The sequence below is a fragment of the Cariama cristata genome, unplaced genomic scaffold (genome assembly GCF_000690535.1).
Source record: "Cariama cristata isolate BGI_N322 unplaced genomic scaffold, ASM69053v1 scaffold39276, whole genome shotgun sequence".
Classification (NCBI taxonomy): domain Eukaryota; kingdom Metazoa; phylum Chordata; class Aves; order Cariamiformes; family Cariamidae; genus Cariama; species Cariama cristata.
The window spans coordinates 780-18,966 of record NW_009624517.1 but is presented as its reverse complement, the minus strand read 5'-3'; the positions used below and the strand labels follow the sequence as shown (position 1 = coordinate 18,966).

The 18,187-nt window shown below is 45.6% G+C and overlaps 1 protein-coding gene across 2 annotated transcripts; it reads right to left on the bottom strand.

Annotated features, from left to right (window-relative positions):
* Nucleotides 1–1,908: 1,908 nt before the first annotated feature.
* On the bottom strand, nucleotides 1,909–17,842 carry GDNF (glial cell derived neurotrophic factor). 2 transcript variants are annotated; one of them, XM_009703197.1, is made up of 2 exons: nucleotides 17,671–17,842; nucleotides 1,909–2,393 (listed from the first exon to the last, which is right to left on the bottom strand). In XM_009703197.1, the coding sequence occupies exons 1-2, from the start codon at nucleotides 17,840–17,842 to the stop codon at nucleotides 1,909–1,911; spliced, it is 657 nt and encodes a 218-aa protein (XP_009701499.1). The 2 variants fall into 2 exon arrangements, with proteins under 2 accessions (XP_009701499.1, XP_009701500.1); XM_009703198.1 differs by having other exon boundaries at nucleotides 17,770–17,842.
* Nucleotides 17,843–18,187: the final 345 nt, after the last annotated feature.

Here is an 18,187-nt window from a genome sequence, read left to right as displayed (position 1 = left end):
TGTCCACCCAGGAAAGCAGCGGAGGTCAGGGCTGAATTACATTTCATACACCTGGTACATCTTTCTATGCCTATTCTGGACTTTTTTTGACCTCTAGACCCTTCTTCTGTGGTGCCCTGAGGGGCCCAGAGCAAAATGAGTATGGAGAGCCATTGCATGCATGAGATAAAAGGTTGGATCGTTTTTTTGGTTTTCAGTAGAGATTTTTTTTCTTCCTGTTGTTCTTGTGAGAGTTAATGCTTCACTGGTTGTCAGGTATGTCTAGTGACCTGTACTGCTGCTCCTTCGGGAAAAAAGTCTCCAGAACAAGAGCTTGCATTAGCAGTCAGATACGAATCCCCTTCCTGTACAACCTCTCATCCTAAGGAAACTCAGGTTGTTCTGCTGTGTGGGTACAATCCCGTAATGTTTCAGCAAATTACACAAAACACTTTAGTTATTTAAAAAAATCATTTACCTGCAGGCTATATTAAATCCAGGGCTAACTAGTAAGAGGGATTTAACCTCTTCTATATGGAAATACAGAAGGAAAAGCTTAAATAAATATCACAAGAAATTATAAGGCTAAATGTGATTATTTTCCATTTGTCAAGAGTTATATGAGGTCAGTTGGCAAAAAGTGTGAGAAAAAAATGTAGCTACATTTAAAATATGACTAGAATTAGTTTTTCTAACAAATTGCTACTGTTGAGCCAAGTCCTGCGACCCTCACTTGTCCAGAGCCATTGCTGCTCCTGCACACGTATGTCTGCAGTAATTTTCAAAAGCATTAGTGAACAGGAGGAAGGGCTGCAGGCTTTGGCACTATATTTTGTGAACACAATCAGGATTTTGTTTAAAAGAAAAAAAGGTAAAGTAAGTGATTTTTTGCATTCAAGTTAACACTTTCAATCAAAAGCATGGACCGTTGTTCCCAACTCCATTGTCTCTCTGTATCTTCCAAGCACCTTCTACTTTGGCACCTTTGAAAAGAAACTTTAATAAATAAGGAAAGGAGACTCATTACTGAACTGTAATAAATAACAATAACTTAATCTCAATAAATATCTTCTGTATATTTATGTCTCTGAACGGATGCATTGCATCAAGTAGTCTCTGCTCACTCACAATGACCAAATAGAAATGTAGTTACGCAAGTGACGTTAGTCCTTTGTAAACCAAAAGAAACAGGTTTTGTGTAGGCCGGGCATGTTATTTCTCTTACCATACTAGGAAGATGTGCTTAAAAACTCAACTTGTTTTCAAAGGTAGCAGAAGAATGAAATCCTACACTTGTTTTGGAGAAACACAAGATAGAAATAACCAAACTTAACCAGTCAGTGGAACTGTTTTGCTTCATATCAATACTGGCCCTAGAGAACTTGAGCCTGGGAATTTTGATATTTGCCCAATATCATCTTACTTACAAGGTTAATTTTACTGTAGCTTACAAGTTGTCCTAAGTGCTTAGGAACCACCTTTCAATGAGCAGTATCAGAATGTGTCTTTCAGTAAAACTGAGGACACAGGGGATGAGTAAGCTACTTCTAAGTTACTTCTCAGCTAAGCTTCCTGGCACGGATGGTATAACTGCAACACAGAGTGGTGTGGCAGGGTTGTGTTTTTAAGCACGTTCCTCATGGATCCAAGTCTCACTGACGGTGGACTGTGTCAAATGGGAAAGCGAGCGTGCGCATCATCCAGCTGTCGGCGTCTCCACCTGAGCTCTTATTTATTTTCCTGTAGGATGTCAAAAGCCTCCATCCTCCTACGCTGCCTGGCGCCCCACCCTGGGCTCTCACGACCCCTTGTTCTGCATTCTTGGTCCTCTTTTCTCCGCTTTGAGCAGACACTTCCCCGGGAACCTTGGTCCCTCTCTTTGCATCATAGTAGGAATGCAAAACGGGTGCTGCCTCTGGCGTGCAGCCGTCAGACGCATCCACACCTTTTTGCGGAATGTTTTTTCAGTATGTGGTAAACCAGGTTATCATCCAAAAAGGACAGGTCATCATCAAAGGCGGTGGGTCTACAACAAGCTTGCCTCACTTTGTCAGTGACTAGTTTTTTCTTTCTGGTTAAGTTTTTTAAAATTTTGTCATATGTGGTCTCGGCTGCATCACAAGATCCACTGCAATACCGGAAAATTAGCTCTTCTTTGGTTTCATATCCCAAATCCAAGTCAGTCACATTTAAATGTATTTCTGTTAAGACACATCCTCGGTTTTTGCCCTTTTGATTCCTCCTTCCCTTTTTGCTGGAATTCTCTATGTTCGTGGCTGCATTTTGCCGATTTCTCTCCCGCCTAGAAAATATTGGAGTCTGTTTATCTGGCGACCTCCTCAGTCTTTTAATGGTGGCTTGAATAAAGTCCACTACCTCATCAAACTGATCTGGATAATCCTCTGGCATATTAGCTGTTTGGGAAAGAGAGAAAAGGCTTTGTCACACATCAGTTGTCATTAAGTTTGTCCATTCATGGCTCAAAAACATTAGACACATGCAAGCTGCTCTGCCCATCACTTCAGAGCGCGCACCCAGGACCCTCAGAAATCAGGGAGAATTTGGAATGGTTTAGATCATCATAGAAACTCATTTGGGGAAAAATAAATGAGAAATTTATGTATCTCTGTAGGCTTCTGCTGATGCTTGGTAGCACTCCAGCACATCTCTCAATATTGAATGAGCCCTATCAAAATCGAGGGAAGGAAAAGCATGTCATCATACGACTATTAGTTAATGGATGGATGAAGCTACTGTAGAGAAGTTATACAGGCTCTTCCCAGCAAAGCAGCAAAAGGATGAGATTTCTTTAAAGCAATTTTGTGATTATGATTGTTAACTGTTCTCTTTTCACACCTGCAGCAGTTAGTATTGCCAAAGCTACCAGTCGACCTATTGGGCACAACAGAGAGGAATTTCCTGGGGTACAAGGCTGAGCTATTATTTCTGGCTGAATGCCTGCTTTTTTACTGCTTCTAGGGGATAATTATTATCAGAGCTTTTGAAAAATTTCTCATGAAACTATTTTGTATCATAAGATGCTGATTTGAATGAGCAGAAATAGGTTAGAATAGAAGTATCATGTTAATTTTCAAGGGAAATGATATTAATGCATTTTCTTTTTATGAAATTAAAATACCTATTTAATTTTTCACTTGATATACACTGTACCAGTGATAAATTATTCAAGTAAATTAAATGTTGAAGTCAATGAAATGTTTTGATACTAGCAGAATGAACCTCTTCAAAGAGGGTGAAATTGAATGTGTTCTGAAATGTTCTCAGATTTCAGCCTTTCAGCATGATTTGGAAAAAACCCACATTTTGAAATCTTTAAACTTCCCATGGACTAAATCCCTCAATGTGATCTGCTTTAGTGAATACAGTGATTTAATGGAGGGCCAGGCTGTCAGGAGCTTGTGTGTAGGTGATATTGTATTATTAATGATTGCCTCTTAAACACATAAACTACATTGCAGTATTGAGACATTTTTTCCTCATTCGTTGTGCCATAAATCGACTTGAGGACTCACTTTTTTTGCAGTAAGACCTAAGAGGATGCTTTTTTCTGTACTTAACTCCTAAGTGCCCACCCATGTAACAGACCACTGTCACACACCCAGCCTTGCATGTGTGGGAGCTCCATCTCCAGAAGGACCCCTACAAATATTCCAGGAACTGCAAACATTGGGGAAGGAGATACCCAATGCAGTGCATTTGGCCAGGGGTTGGCACCTCCACTGAGCCACGAAGGCTTTCACCCGGTCAGGTGCTGAGACAGGAACAGCTCCCTAGGCAAAGACTCAGCGCCACGTTTCTCTAATGAGTACTGTCACAGACAGGAGCGCTGCTGCGAGACCGGGCAGCACATGTACCCAGCTCACACACGGTGGCATGGACTCTGTTAACAGGAGAGAGGACAACCTCTCTAGCAGGTACCAAAATGCCCCTATGAGCCATACCTGCTGGAGGGGTGTAGCTTAGATAGGTGTGTTCATTGGATGGACCACCCAGCTCGTTGCAGGTCAGGCTGGTCTGCCTACATCATATGAATACTGTCCTACTGAGCAAGGTCCAGGTCAAGGTGATGGGTGGGCTACATTCCTTAAAAGCAAGAAGGGGTAGACACCTTGCTAGACTCAGTCGAGCAAGATGACCCACGTGGAGCTGGCACAACTCCTGCCGCTGACGTACAAGCCTGGCCCTGGCACAGATACAGATGGAGAGGGGCTTGGCAGGACGCATCTGTTGCTGTGGGACTGAGTGGTTTCTAGGTTTCTTGCACAGAAACTAGATTTCTTAGATTAAAATCCAACAAGGGAATGATGTGGCCCTGAGGAGATGACTCTAGCTGTGACATTCTCTATTCTCACCTTCAAATTACCCCTCTCATACTACTGTGACTACCCCAACCCACACCTCTGTCACACACTCCTGGCTCAACGCTTGTAGCAATGTTATGACGCAATGAGACGTTGGCTATGGCGAGTGAAACTGTCAGGGAAGCATACTGGGGTTTAAGGAAATTCATGCAATAGTCAACCATTGGGAAGGGGACAGGAGATTGTTACAGGACATCCAAACCTATATGTAGAGATTCTTGTCTGTAACCTTTAGCCTTATACTTGTCCCAAGCCTGGTACACTACCAGTGCAGTGAGGGACTAAGTGTCCCCCACCTAAGAAGGGAGGAACAAAACTGTAGATTGCCTGAAGAAATAACAACCCAACTGGGCACATAATTTTTAAACTGCTTGCAATTCAGGTGCAAAAATATCACCTACCTTTGTGACAGTGCTGTATGCAGGAGTCTGCTTTGGTTAAATATCGATCAGACAGTCATAGGGTTCAAGCACTGTCCTGCCCAAGGCAACCCAAATTTGCCCTGGAGGGCAGATAAAGAGGAGGAACGGCCCATGTTGTGACTGTCCCTGCTCAGAGCCCACGCCGACATCTATCCTGGTTCATGCGTGATCAGTAACCCAACTGCACCAAGGGACCAACGTTGCTGAGAGCCTTCTGCGCTGTGAGTGGCCTATGATATTTAAGGTGGAGGAAACACACCATAGAAGAGCCCTAAGCAACGCTGCTAATGCAGGCATGGGGTGGCAACATTGCAGAAGGTGGAAGCAGTAGATTAAGCAATCAAGCCAACAGTGTATCCAACTAGACAAGCCCTACCTACACACACGGACTTGCTGCAGTCAGAAAATGGGGCAACTAGCAGCACGACTGATCTCACTAATCTCACTGGGGCTCCAACACAAATCATGCAAGGAGCACTCGAAGCTGTAACCTGGGATGAGATGTGCACGGTCGATATGTCTAATGGAGCCAGGGATCCCTGCTCAGCTCATCGCCTATTGTGAAATCAGGCTACTTGGGAGACTCACTGGGAAGGATGCCAGCACTATGAATAAGACGAATGCCAATTTTCTGTCTCCAGGGTGGACTTCCCCTTCAGCCCAGGGGATTGGAAAATATCCCAAGCAGATATCCAAAGCTAAGGAGAACTCCTGCAGTGACCCCCCCAGTATTTGGAGATTAGTTCACTGGAGGAGACACAAGGCACATGGGTGATATTAGGGAACTGGTGGGAACACTGGGCACAGAGCCCCCCACAAGAAAATGTGCTGGACCTATTGATCCTGGTCTGTGTCTGCCCACCTACAACCACAGATGCTGGTACACAGCTATGTTGGTACACCACATTAACACAACGGCAGCTGCATTACCAGGCTACTCAGTGAATCCTTGCAAGCTGCTGTAAGCAACAACACCCTCTGCCTGTTGAGCCCCAAACTAGTCATGATCAATGCAAGGATGCTCTTTTTGGCAGTTTCCAACTGGACTGCCAATGTATGCCATACTTCCATAATTTAGCACTGTTCAAGGAACAATCCCAATCCCTGGAATCAGCCAGCCTCTGGTTGGTACAACTCTGACTTATTATACAATCCCACAAAGCCAAGTTTCAACACACACTCAGTGGCATGAGCCTGTCCTCTAGGTACTGCATCAAGCGCAGCAGGACCCAGCAACCACTGAACCATAGACCCAAGCAGTGGGGCTCATACTAATGGGATGTGGCTTGGTGCTAATCTTCTGCTGCTTAATGAAGCATAATCATCAGTATGATTATAAACAGTCGCTAGGAGTGGCTGGCAGGAGTTTGAATGAAAACTTGACAGCCAGGAGTGAAGTGAGAGTTGACTTAGTAGCCTATGCCAAGGTGCCAGTCATGACTCAGTAGGGATATTCAGCTGTCCAATAAGTTTGGTTGTGAAGCCTGAGAGCTCGAAACAAAATGCTGTAAAAAAACCTGCTGAAGTAGGACCCTGGGCAACCAAGTTGAAATGCCAGCATTAACACCAGGCGTGACAGGCTGAAACAAGACACTAGAGGGAACTGCTAAGGAAGCTACCACCAGACATCATACATGAATAAGCAATAACCACTGACCAAGGACTAAAGACCGTAAAAGGCTATTGGACAGAAGGGAAGGTGGAGAAGACTGACGGCAGGACCACCCCATCCTGATGGGCACTTGGTAGCTCTGCTCCAGGCATGCCAAGACCTCTCTGCACCACAGCCACCATGTGCTGAGCACTTATTCGGTCTCTGCGCTGTGATGAGTGCTGCTGGGCACCAAGGGGGTGCTGAGCTAAACTGCGTGGCCAAGGAATACTACTGGATTCATAGGGGCTGCCTTGACATCGAGTGTTGGTTTGTAACCTGAATAAAGCCACTCAATTGAGGGGTACGTAGTTACCCGCTCTGTCTCTGACACTGTTTAGAAAATGTTCACAGCCTCAGAATGAAGATCAACACTCTGGCAGTTTTGCTTCTCTTAATGCTGCATGGACTGCACTGGCTTGACTGTGCAGCATACAGAGCGTTTTGTGGGGATTTCACAAGCACGTATTATTATTCCTTCCTGTCACATACACAGTATGCAGGTGTGTACATGTGTCTTGTATTTACACATACAAATATATCTAATGATACATACACATATTTTTTTCAAAACAAACTAGTTCACCGACAACACTTGCCTTCTGGTGGAAAAGCTGAGAGAACAAACACGGCAGATGCCTGTCACACTGTACAAAGTGCCAGCTGAAAATGCTCAGATACTACAGCAATAAACGCAGTAAAGCTCTGTCAGCGTTAGTCCCTGGTCTCAGGCTCCAGGGTGTGAAGGAATTAGAATTTAAAAATACAAAGGCACCTAGGATAGGACAGGATGGGACAGGACGGCACGGGAGAGACAGAGCAGGGTAGGACAGGATAGGATAGCCCACAACAACATGTGCTCAACACAGCTTAGCGAAGGTTGGCTCACACGTGATGCACTTCAAGCAGGTGTTTTCCAAGGGGAAGGACATTCCAAGTCCTGGAAATGTACAATCCTTCCCCAGGGAGGAGTATCTTGTGTATCTTGTTCACAGCGTGGGAAAAGGGTCCACAGACCCCACTGGGGCAGTGCGAAGGGCTGAGCCCCACCACTTAGACTGTGGTGGAATGGCATATGGTAGAATGGACTATGGAACACTGGTACAAAGTCATGGGCTTTGGTTTGGGTTTTATGTCACATTTCTGAAAGCTGTTTCCTGACCGTCCAGCTCCCTGGGGAAATCCCTTGAAGGCAGCCTTCGTGTGGGCACATGCACACGTTTTTGCATCGCCTCTGCAGCCGCCCGGGGCAGGCGGCAGTGCCTGCAGGAGCTGCGGACAGCACGCGTGTCCTGTTCCCGCTCACCTCGCCCCCCCACAGCCCCCTTTCACGGTCCCTCTGTCAGTCCTGTGCCAAGGACCTGACCACTCAGACAGGAACAGGCAGAGCTTTTTCCTCTGGTGGCAACCAGAGTATGAGTCTGCTTTCTAGTGCTGGAGTATCAAGAGTGGGGGGTATGGATGGCAGCCCATGTGCCAGTCTGCCTCTGGGCACCTTCTCTGTCTCCCACGTCCAGCTGAACCAGGGCTCTTGATCTGCCAGCAGTTTCTCACATGACCAGAAAATGAACAAAAAAAAGCAAAGAGGGAAAGAATGAAACACCACAGGACCGGTGCACACAGGAATCTAGAAGACTGATCTGGCTGGGGGCAGAGCTGGTGAACACCAAATGTCCAGAACTCCAGGAGTCAAATGAAAAAGGAAGAAATGAGACTCATTTAAAATACTAATTAAAAAAACCAAGAATATTTGCATCTTCTTCTTGCTGTTTGCAAGCTGTTTGCTTGCTTTCTGAACCTTCAGGGCACGCTCAGGTCATAGTTTTGACCCAACCTTTGCAGTTAGCAATGTCCCTCTCGAACGCAAACTGAAATTCTCGCCTCACTGCTGCTCTCTGGAAGCTGAAGCTTTGACCTGCCTGTCCCCAAGCACAGTCCCTGTCCCCTGGGCACTGCAAGAGCCATCAGCGCACACGGGTGCAGGACCCTGCAGCCAAACACCCGTGGTGCTCCCCAGTGGCCTCTGCAGAAAGCCACCCCGGAGCTCTGCTTTGGGCACACAGGGAAACGTGCCTTCCTCAGGGCATCTTCGAGGCTGCAACCCCCCCAGAGCCTGCCTTCGCATTTCCAACTAATTAGAGACACCGTCTGCCAGGAGGACCAGGATCTGATGCCTGCGTTTTTCAGAAGGATAAATTATACAGTGTTCAGATGGACTTCTACATAAAATAGGTCTAAATGAATATCCAAACTAAACTCAACACATTCTCAAGAAAACAGTCTCCATTAAGGAAAAATGGACAATTTATTTCTATCTGTTCAAATAAGATCACAATTACATTTTGTAAAACTATTCCTTTGATTTCACTAGCAACAGATTTATTCTAAAGCCAAATGTTCCCCTGCAGTGGCAGTAACCCAGCATGCTAGAGCAAGAAACCTTCAGTTTGTACCTGACCACAAATTGATTTCAGTGGGAACAGATGGATCTTCAGCTTTTGAGAAAAAAATCTAGTTACTCATTTTGGTGCCTGGTTATGGATTCAAAACGCTAACTACAGTCTCTTCTGACCATGCTATCTATTATGGCTTACAAGAAAAGCTTAAATTCTATTAATTGCAAAATAATAATTTATATAAGTGGGTTTTCCTTTTTTTTTAAAATCTCATAAAATTTGATTTTTTAAGTTATTTGAAACTGTTTGTACTTTATAGAATTTTTTTCTGTACTGATCTCAGGAAAATGTAATCACATCACTGCAGCACCATTTGGCACTTTGCATATCCTGAGTTAAAGTGATGTAACAGAAATCACATAAGGTATACTAAAAATGATAAAATTAGATTTTGTTTTACATTGTTGCTTTTATGCATGCATTTGTGGCAGTGTATAGTTACTACATCAAAACATCAAGCCAAATAGTTAATAAAATTACCAGGATATTTCAGTCAAGCACAGCTGTCTTTCAATTAGAGAAGTTCAAATAGCAGCATTCAGACTCTAGTTTAAAGCACAGTTTCAAAGTTCAAGGGGGTTAATCCAGCTCATTATAATGGTAAGCATTATTTAGAAAATTCAGATCCAGATCTGTGTTAGGATCAAATGGCCCTTTTTCAAAAACAGTTCTGGTACTTTAATCTGGGCCTTTCATAACTAAGATACTTTAATTTCCTTTCTTTCATCATTATTTTTTAAGTTTCCTCCAAAGTTACCCTCACAAAGATGTTTCTCCTTAGGTCATTTGCTAGTGGGAAATAGACAATTAATGTGCCTCTAACAGCCACTGCAATGAACCATCTTCATTTTCTTGTTGCTTAAGAAGATTATTCTGCTATACCATTTATTCATTAATTATTTTTGTATTTAGTTCGCTTTGCAGTAGTGTTTTCAGGTACTTATTATATAGTGGACAAGCCCTGTCCTAACACAGAATCCCTTCATCTCACACCACAAAGATGTACTTTAAGAGATCCTTGGAATAACCTGTTTGTGGAAGTGCAACCTTAGTGAGGTTAAAATTACTAATGTGTTGATCATTCTGCTTTGCAAAACGAAAAATCATCAACTGTGGTGGGGATAAACCATTCATTTTATTGAAAAAGAAATATTTTTAATGAAAAACAAAGTCTGTCATGCAGGCATCAAAGAAAAGGCAGGTGTTAAAAATAGTTATGCTGAAAGGCTTTCAGGATTTAAACAATTAAAATATCACCTCTCTGACTTTGCTTTCATGCCTTGCATGAAAATCCATGGGGCTAAGAGTGAAATGGAAACCACTCGGTTGTGTCCATTAGGAAATAGAGCATCAAACACACCAGGGTCAGCTCATCCTTAAATGTTTAATACAGTTCTGGTTCAATACCTCACTCCGTGCCTTGCCAGCTCCCAGGACATGCTGCGTCCTCCTCTCCGACTCAGAGAGCCCTTAGAAATGGAGCCTCTCACCAGTGTCACCTGGCTCTCATCAAGGTGAAGTGCTAAGTAACCCGGAGGACGGCTCTAGGGCCACTCGCACCAGTCAGGTACGATAAGGCAGCACTGGGAAAAGGCACAGGGTTAACCTTCCTGGTGTGCTTGCTCCTGATGGAGTTTTGTGCCTGTAGTTCACTAGCTAACCCTGCTGCTTCCCATGTGTTGGTCATAATGGCAAAATCTGCAGAGTATTTTGTACTTTCACACTGCTGTGCTCGGCAGTGCCTCCCCTTGCATCCTTTGCCTGCTTTTTCCCAGGTTTGAAATGCTGGTTCCCACCAGAAGAAGAAAGGGGAAAAACAACAGGACCATCATAATTGCTGCCAGCTGCGGGAATTCCCTGAGAGCAAGGGGAAACAGCAAGGTCAGATGAACCGGGTGAAGTAAAGGAAGCTGCCTTGCAAGCTGACCTGTCCACAAGAGTTTCTTGTTCTTCATCTGGTTCACAGGATCCTGCCTGACTTTGGGCTGGCACCCAGGGCTGGACCTCTCCTCTGGCACCTCTGGGATAAGCAAAGGAGTGTCTCCTCGGGCAGTCAAGCAGCAAAGGAGTAGCAGGAGGATGTGGTCTTGCCTCTGATACTTTACAAAACCAGCTCTGAGGCACTGAGGAGCAGACAGTTTTTCAGCGGTCACTGTTAAGGTTTTGTGACAGCTCCTGCAGCAGCTGCCAGGAGCCCATCTGCACTAAGGCCTTACTGCATGGGGCTGCGTGGGTACTCAAGCATCCACAAAGCAGTCTCTGCATCTGAAGAAGTTACGGTATAAAGAATGTAAAAGGGGAAAAAAGAAGAAGTGGCAGTGCCATGCCTGAAGCAAGTGGTGGAGCAGGAGCCAAACCTGGGCAAGGAAGATATCTGCCTGTTGCCTCCTCACTAAGGCCTTGTACCCCTCCAAATCCATACTATGCTGAGTAAATGTCCAGCTTCCCAGTAAAACCTGGGGTTTTGCTTAATATTTAGTTCTGTCCCAACCCTGAGAGAGCCTCATATGAGTACGTATGAGTGTGACCCAAAACCTGTGACTTCTATTAGCAAGAACGCATGCAGCCAGCTAACAGGCAAGGCACTGAGACTTTAATGAAGGAAATACCGTCAGCAATGAAAAGAAATTCTCTTCAGCATCCCTGGTGCAGAAGTGATCCAGCCCAGCCGTTGCATGACATCAGTAAAAGCCCACATCGGTCACCCAGCCCCACTTCAGTGCCAGCTCACTGAATAGGAACAGCGCTCCTAAACAAGTAACAGCAACTGTTCCTGGGCTGCCTGTGTTCTTACGCTGCATACCTCGTTGGGTTTTTGGGGTGTTCCCAAGGAATAAGCACAGGTAGCAAAGCAGCAGGCAGGGACCTTATCCCAGACTCTTCCCTGGGGGCAGTAAATCAGAACCGCCTGGGCAAAACCATGGATGACACCCCTCCCATGGCAATCTCTGCTGCTATCAGATTTCGATCTGACCTATAAATAATATGTGGTCTTCCATTGCTGCCTTGCACTACCTGCTTTTCAATGTGTTTACAATAGGAACGATACAAAAAGTTTTAATATTGCAGTTTGGAATATGTTATTATAATAATCACTCCCTGGCTCCAGGGCAGGTGCTATGTACTGCGCTGCAGAAGGTCTCACGTTGGGATGTGTGGACCACGGCCTGCCAGACAGCGCTGGCGTGTGCTCAGAAGAGCAAGCTCCTTCCTAGCCACTATGCTGGATCCACACCTCCCCGTCAGAAATTTCCTGAGTAATAGCTGGTTTTGCCAAAGAAATCTTACACACTCGGGATGGGAGCAGAGGTAGTCCAGATGTTTGTATGCAGCTTGTTAGTTAAGGGGGACATGACCAGCTTGCCATCTGAAAACGTGGCCACCTAAGAAGTTTTGGCATACTGCTGTAATACTGCCTGGCCTCGATGCAGCAAAACAAGTATTTTGATTTCACTGTTTGCTTCTTTTGAAGACTATTCCTGTTCAATAATCATTAAAGCATTTGTACAAGTCCTACTGACTTCAAGGAAATGTACCTCCAGGTTTCAGTTTAAGTGCTGTACCAATACATACAGCCTAAATATTTGCAAAGTCATGCAATGTGGCTTTGTTCCTTAAAAGAAATATTGATATTTGAAATGCCTCACATCATTAATTTATCAAGATCTGTCCTTGGTCTTAAAAAAAAAGACATACTCTAATGTATATTTTGTGTTTTAATGCTTTGTTTGTACCCGTCTCAAATCTTTTTGATTCTGTTTTCTTTCTTCTCTTTGTAATCAGGACTAGATATCCAAGAATAATTGAAATCTTTCCTTTGGTTCACCTTACCAAATATTACTTGATCAGAAACTACAGGTGGTTTTGTCAAAAATTACTGTTCTGCAGTGTCAACCACTCTACTAGCACTAATGTGGCAGTGGCCTATTTAGATGTCTGATGATCCTGAACATGGTTATGCTGCAATATTTAGTATTCCTCATTTATTACTTGTCATTAACTTATTACCTCAGAGTATGAGAATCCACAACAAGTGTAGTTATGTACTACATATGTACGTGCAAGTACTACGTGTTTTAAGTTGCAGTTGCTTGATAGTGTGCGTGGCAGATGACGGCTGGATATTTGCAGTAGATATCCATCCTGATCATCTGCAGTTGTGGGGGGTGGGACTCGATGATCCCAATGGCTTCTCTCAGCCTCTGTAACTTGAAATACCTTAAACCTACTTTATGCAGTCCTAATCAGGAACAGTACAATTTACAAAGACGTTACAACCTATCAGTCTGAGGATCCTCTTCTAGTGGACAAATGATGCCTCCTCCATCAACTCATCAATAGTCAATACACAGCTGAATTCTTCAGCCCTTCAAGAAGGGTTCTGCAGACCCTGAACACAGGGATTTCTAAAATACATTGAGGAGGCCTACATTGAGGAGGGTGTTCAGGTCTGTTATCTAGCAACCCACACCTGCAAAACATCTAAAAGGATCCACACTTCCACTGGGAAATTTTTGAGGTCTTTAAATTGAAAAGCAGCAAAGACGTAGAACTTCAAACAAAGAATAATTCTTACAATGAGAATAAAACCATATTCTCTCTCATTTCAGTCCTTTCCTCCTTAAGTCCCAGAATACCCTTCACAGGACTATACTCAGTATTTATACCTGAGACTGTGGAGAAATCAGCTTCTAGGGCTATGTGCACCTGGATTTAACCAGATGTGTCCTGTTCTTTCTTTTTTTAGAATTTTGCCCATGAATGGGTAAACTTGAATGCTTGAGATTTCTAAATGCCTCGATAACCTGGGCATGTCCATGCAAACAAACTTTACTATATATATGCTGGCCCAGGGACACAGGCACACTTGGTCTGACACTGGCTGGATGCACCGGCTGTGCCGGATGCACACAGATCAAACGACACAGCGCGGCACCTGTTCGGTGTGGCGGGCACCTCTCCGATACACTGGATTTACTGTGCGTGGGCAGGTTACCCCGTAGCTTCTGGGTGTCTTAGACTAAAGCACATATGCCACACCGTAGGTGCGTTAAGCAGGAAAGCCTGGGCGGAAACATGAGAGTTCTGGTTCGTAATACTGCATGTGCCTAATAAATATTATAGGGAAGGAAATTTATTCAGTTGGAAGTATAATTTAATACTTTTTTTTGCCTTAAAGAGCCCTACAATATCACTGTTTATTCTATCATACTTTCCGTATCAGTTGACAATGTTGCAGCTAAATGCAGTAACTTAACATTAAATACCCCTTAGCAAGGGTATGAAGAACTTTTAACAGAGGTGCAACACACACATACCACGGTGTGTTATAGCATAACAAACATACCAAAGGAGCTCCAACAGCAAATGACCATCCAGTGGCCATAGAGCAACTCAGACATTACAATGCAAAAAACCACCTTTTCTTCCTATTAGGAGGGAAAAGCCCATGATGAGATTGTTCATTGAATTCTACATGCTTACCACCAGTTCTTACAAAACATGCTTGCTTGATCAAGAGACTATATATGATATCCTGGATCTTAGAATACTCCAGTCCTCACATAGATGTTGATTGTGGCCATACAGCAGCAACCAGTTACCAAATGTATTTGCTGGGAACCATGTATAAGTCAAACCAAGTGTTTGGCTCCCTCTGTGCTGTCATGCTGTCAAGCTGCTGACTTACTATTTAGTTTATAATAATTTGGTTTATATTTGTTCTGCTTACAGTTGTGATCTAACGTATTTGTGTCCTTCTCCCAGCAGACTGTAGCATGAGGGAAACAAAGAAAGGGTTTTCTAACCTTACAAACTCTACAGCTGCTCTTCTTTGTGTGAAATAAGTTATCCCATGAACACTGCTGCCTAAAACACCTACGAACACTGGATTCATCTCAAATGCACTGCATTTATGGAGGCTCTTTTCGCTCCGGCTGCCACGTCATTAAAAAATACAGAAGACTGCAATTGCCAGCACCCTCTGCCATCTCTAATTACTGCCCTGAACAGCAAAGTTCAGCACATTACACCTGATCAGCCCAGGAGGTTAGGACCTTGCCTGTAGGCTGGAACGAAGGAAGGTTTCAAGCCAATCTGAAAGGGATGGGGTAACATCAGGTGACCTCAGAGCACTTTGCAGAGAAAGCAATCCTATTAAATGAGAACACAAAAAGGTGTCAAGGGCCTGGGAAAACAGATCTGTGCTCCAGTAAGGTGTTTGGCCTGCTCTTAGAAGCAGGACTTGATCTCACAACCCTATCAACCCCTGCTGCAAACAGTGTACAAGACACCTGACCTCTCTGGAGTAACAGCAGTGCACACCTCGGAGTGCAACTGCTACTTCCCACCCAGCCTGCAAGGGGATCACTTTAGGGGAGAGCAGTGCATCCTGCATCCCTCTTTGAATGCACACAGCACCCCATCCCGCTCAGCACCCACACACTGCCCTACACAGATGAGCCAATGTGGGCGACAAAAGCGCTCCCACCGCTTTGTGAGCTGCCTCCTGCAAAGGCCTTTGGTGAAGCAGTTGACCCACACTATCCACAGAGGTATTAATACACGGCAGGTCCACCAGCAGATGATCTGGGGAGCTGCAAGCACACCTGCATGCTCGTGGCACACTGCCCTCTGCTTGTAAGAGGAACCTTGAAGAGGAAAGGGAAGTCTACATGGTGTAGATGTGACTCCTCTTGTGTACATCGTTATATATCTTTCATGTGTTGAAGGGTGCGTGGAACCAAATGGTTAAGTGGAGAGAAACAAATATGTCAAAGACACTGATGGTGGTCACTCAAAGTGCTGCTGTGGCGGGAAAGCAGCAATGTGCTCAGATAAGATCAGCCTTATGGGGTCTATGTTTGTGATCCACACGGTTAAGAGACTGAGACCAAACTATCAGCCCTTTCTCAAAAGAGGGTCCTGGACAATAACCTGCAACCCATCTCTGCTTGGCAAAGCCTACGTCGGTACCCTGGAAACAGAGAGATCTGGAAGAGGCTGTCTATTGACAATATCATAGCTCAGGTAAAATACAAGCTGTCTTTCTTCCTACTTCTTGTTTACCCAATCCACAGTAAAAAAAGAGGCAACAATGAGAAGTTCTGGACACTAGGAACAGACAAGACCACTACTGCTGCCTGTCCACTTGTGCCTGTCCAGCACGCCAGGAACCATATTCCCAGAAGTAAGTTTCAAGATAAATGCAGGCATCATACAAATACTATCACCCTGGAAAGATGGAGCATTAATGTTCTCCCACCCTGCCACTTCTGCCACAGCCACAAACTGACTGGCGCCGCTTTCCCCCTAATGCAAGAACATCTTGCCACTGGTACTGCAGCAAGCCTGTGCAGAGGGGACCAGCGCAGTGGCCTGAAAACCTGATCACTGCCTCTTGTAGGACAGTGCTTATCCCACCACGCAGCTTGCCATGGAGAAGAAGATCACTGCATGTGATAGCCCGCATGTCTGGCAGGCTGGAGCCCTGGGAGCGAGCACTTTTGGCTGATGTCCCTGTGTGAAGGAGCTGAAAGGACGTTGGGGATGCCAGTCTGCGAGCAGCAGGAGCCTGGGCTGGGATGTGCAGAGGCAGTAGCCCAGGCAAGATTCCAGCAGGGGGGAAACACAAGTAAGAAAAGAAAAGAGAGAAGACTAAATGGGAAAGGACATAGATGTGTGTGCTGAAGAGGAGATGGGTGTTTGGCAGGGCACAAAAGTGGAGTCACGGCACACGACTCCCTGCTTGGTGCCTCCACGCTGCGTTAGCACGGCCACTCCTGGAGAAACCAGAGCAGGGCTGCCTGTGGCTGGAGCTGCAGCAGGCACAGGGAAAGGACATGTCTTCAGATAAGGAGATAAAAATGAATCCGTTACTGGATAATGTCTGCAACCTGCAATGAGCTGAACAGAGAGGGCTGAGCAAGGGCAAAGGGAGCAACCTCCAAGCTGGGTCTGTGCCTCTGCGAAGTGAACATCTCCACAATTCACGTGAGTATTTTGCCACTTCTTACTAAGTCATATCAACTCTCACTTTAAAAAGCCACTAGAGTTAGCGTAACACTCACATACCACTGTGAAAATCCTGAATCTGCTGTTGTAGGAGACCTATTATTAGTGAGGCATTATTACTATCTGTCATTTGGATTGTAAGCTGTCTTACTGTGAGCTGGTTCATACGGATTGATCTGCATCAAGCTCCTAACCCTGCCACTGCTACTCTTCTGTAAATTTCCATGCGGACACACTGATTTCTGGATCAGGATCCAAGGAGGATTTAATGAAAGTCAGCAGCACTCCAGGATGTGTACAGTGCCTCCAACCACAGAGCCCAATCTCCATCAGGACTTGTGCCCACTACAGACAGTGAATAATTGCATCGGCAGGTCTGAGCAGCGAGAGGAGGCTGAAGCGGTGTGGAAAGAGTTTCAGGGCCAGCACTGCAGGGTGTATGTAGCTGATCTTCCCTCGGCTCCTCTGCATACAACTAACTTTCCCATCTCTCCAGGTTTTTCAACCAAAGGAATCTTACAACTGTCCAGAAGGTAGGGCTCGAGGTGGGGGGGAAGGGGAGGCATTGCCACTGCAATTGCCAGCCCCAAGCTTTGGAGGATGACTTGGTTTGGAGCTGCTGGAGCCAGACCACAGCCAATGACGCTGCTTGGGGGAGAAGTGGGGGCAGAAAGCAGGAAGAACCTTTCCTCACCCTGATGCCTGAGGAAAGGGGAGTGGGTTTAGCAAGACAGACAGCAGTGGCTACAAAGGGGAATGTTTCTTACAGTCACTGTGCACAGCATAGGGAGGCAGCAGGCTGATGGGGGAGAGATCATCTTCAGGCCCGTCTACCACTGAAGGGGACCCCTTGGGAGGCGTCTTACCGGTGGGCAGGGGCGAGGTGGAGACCATGTTGAGCAGCACCACGCAGACAGCCACAACATCCCATAACTTCATCTTAGATCTCCTTCCAACACGGGCCCCTGGCAGAGAGGAGAGGCAGGGTTAGCCCCCCGCTGCTACGCTTCCCCAGTTCTGCTCCCTCCCTGCCAGCCCTGGGACAAAGCTGGGCAGCCTTGCACCCCAGATCAGCCAGGCCTGGGGACAGAGCAGGGGGAAACAACCTGTGCCCAGCTCAGCCTTCCACCCCTACCGCCTCCCAGAGCGAGGGAGGTGAGCCCTCCCCAGCGAGAGGTGTGGGAGAGGGAGGCGCAGGATGGCCTCCAGCGCTTCTGTGCCCAAGTGAGCTGACTTGGGCGATGTGGGCAGGCAGGTCCCAGGAGCCTGTGCCCAGGGACGTGG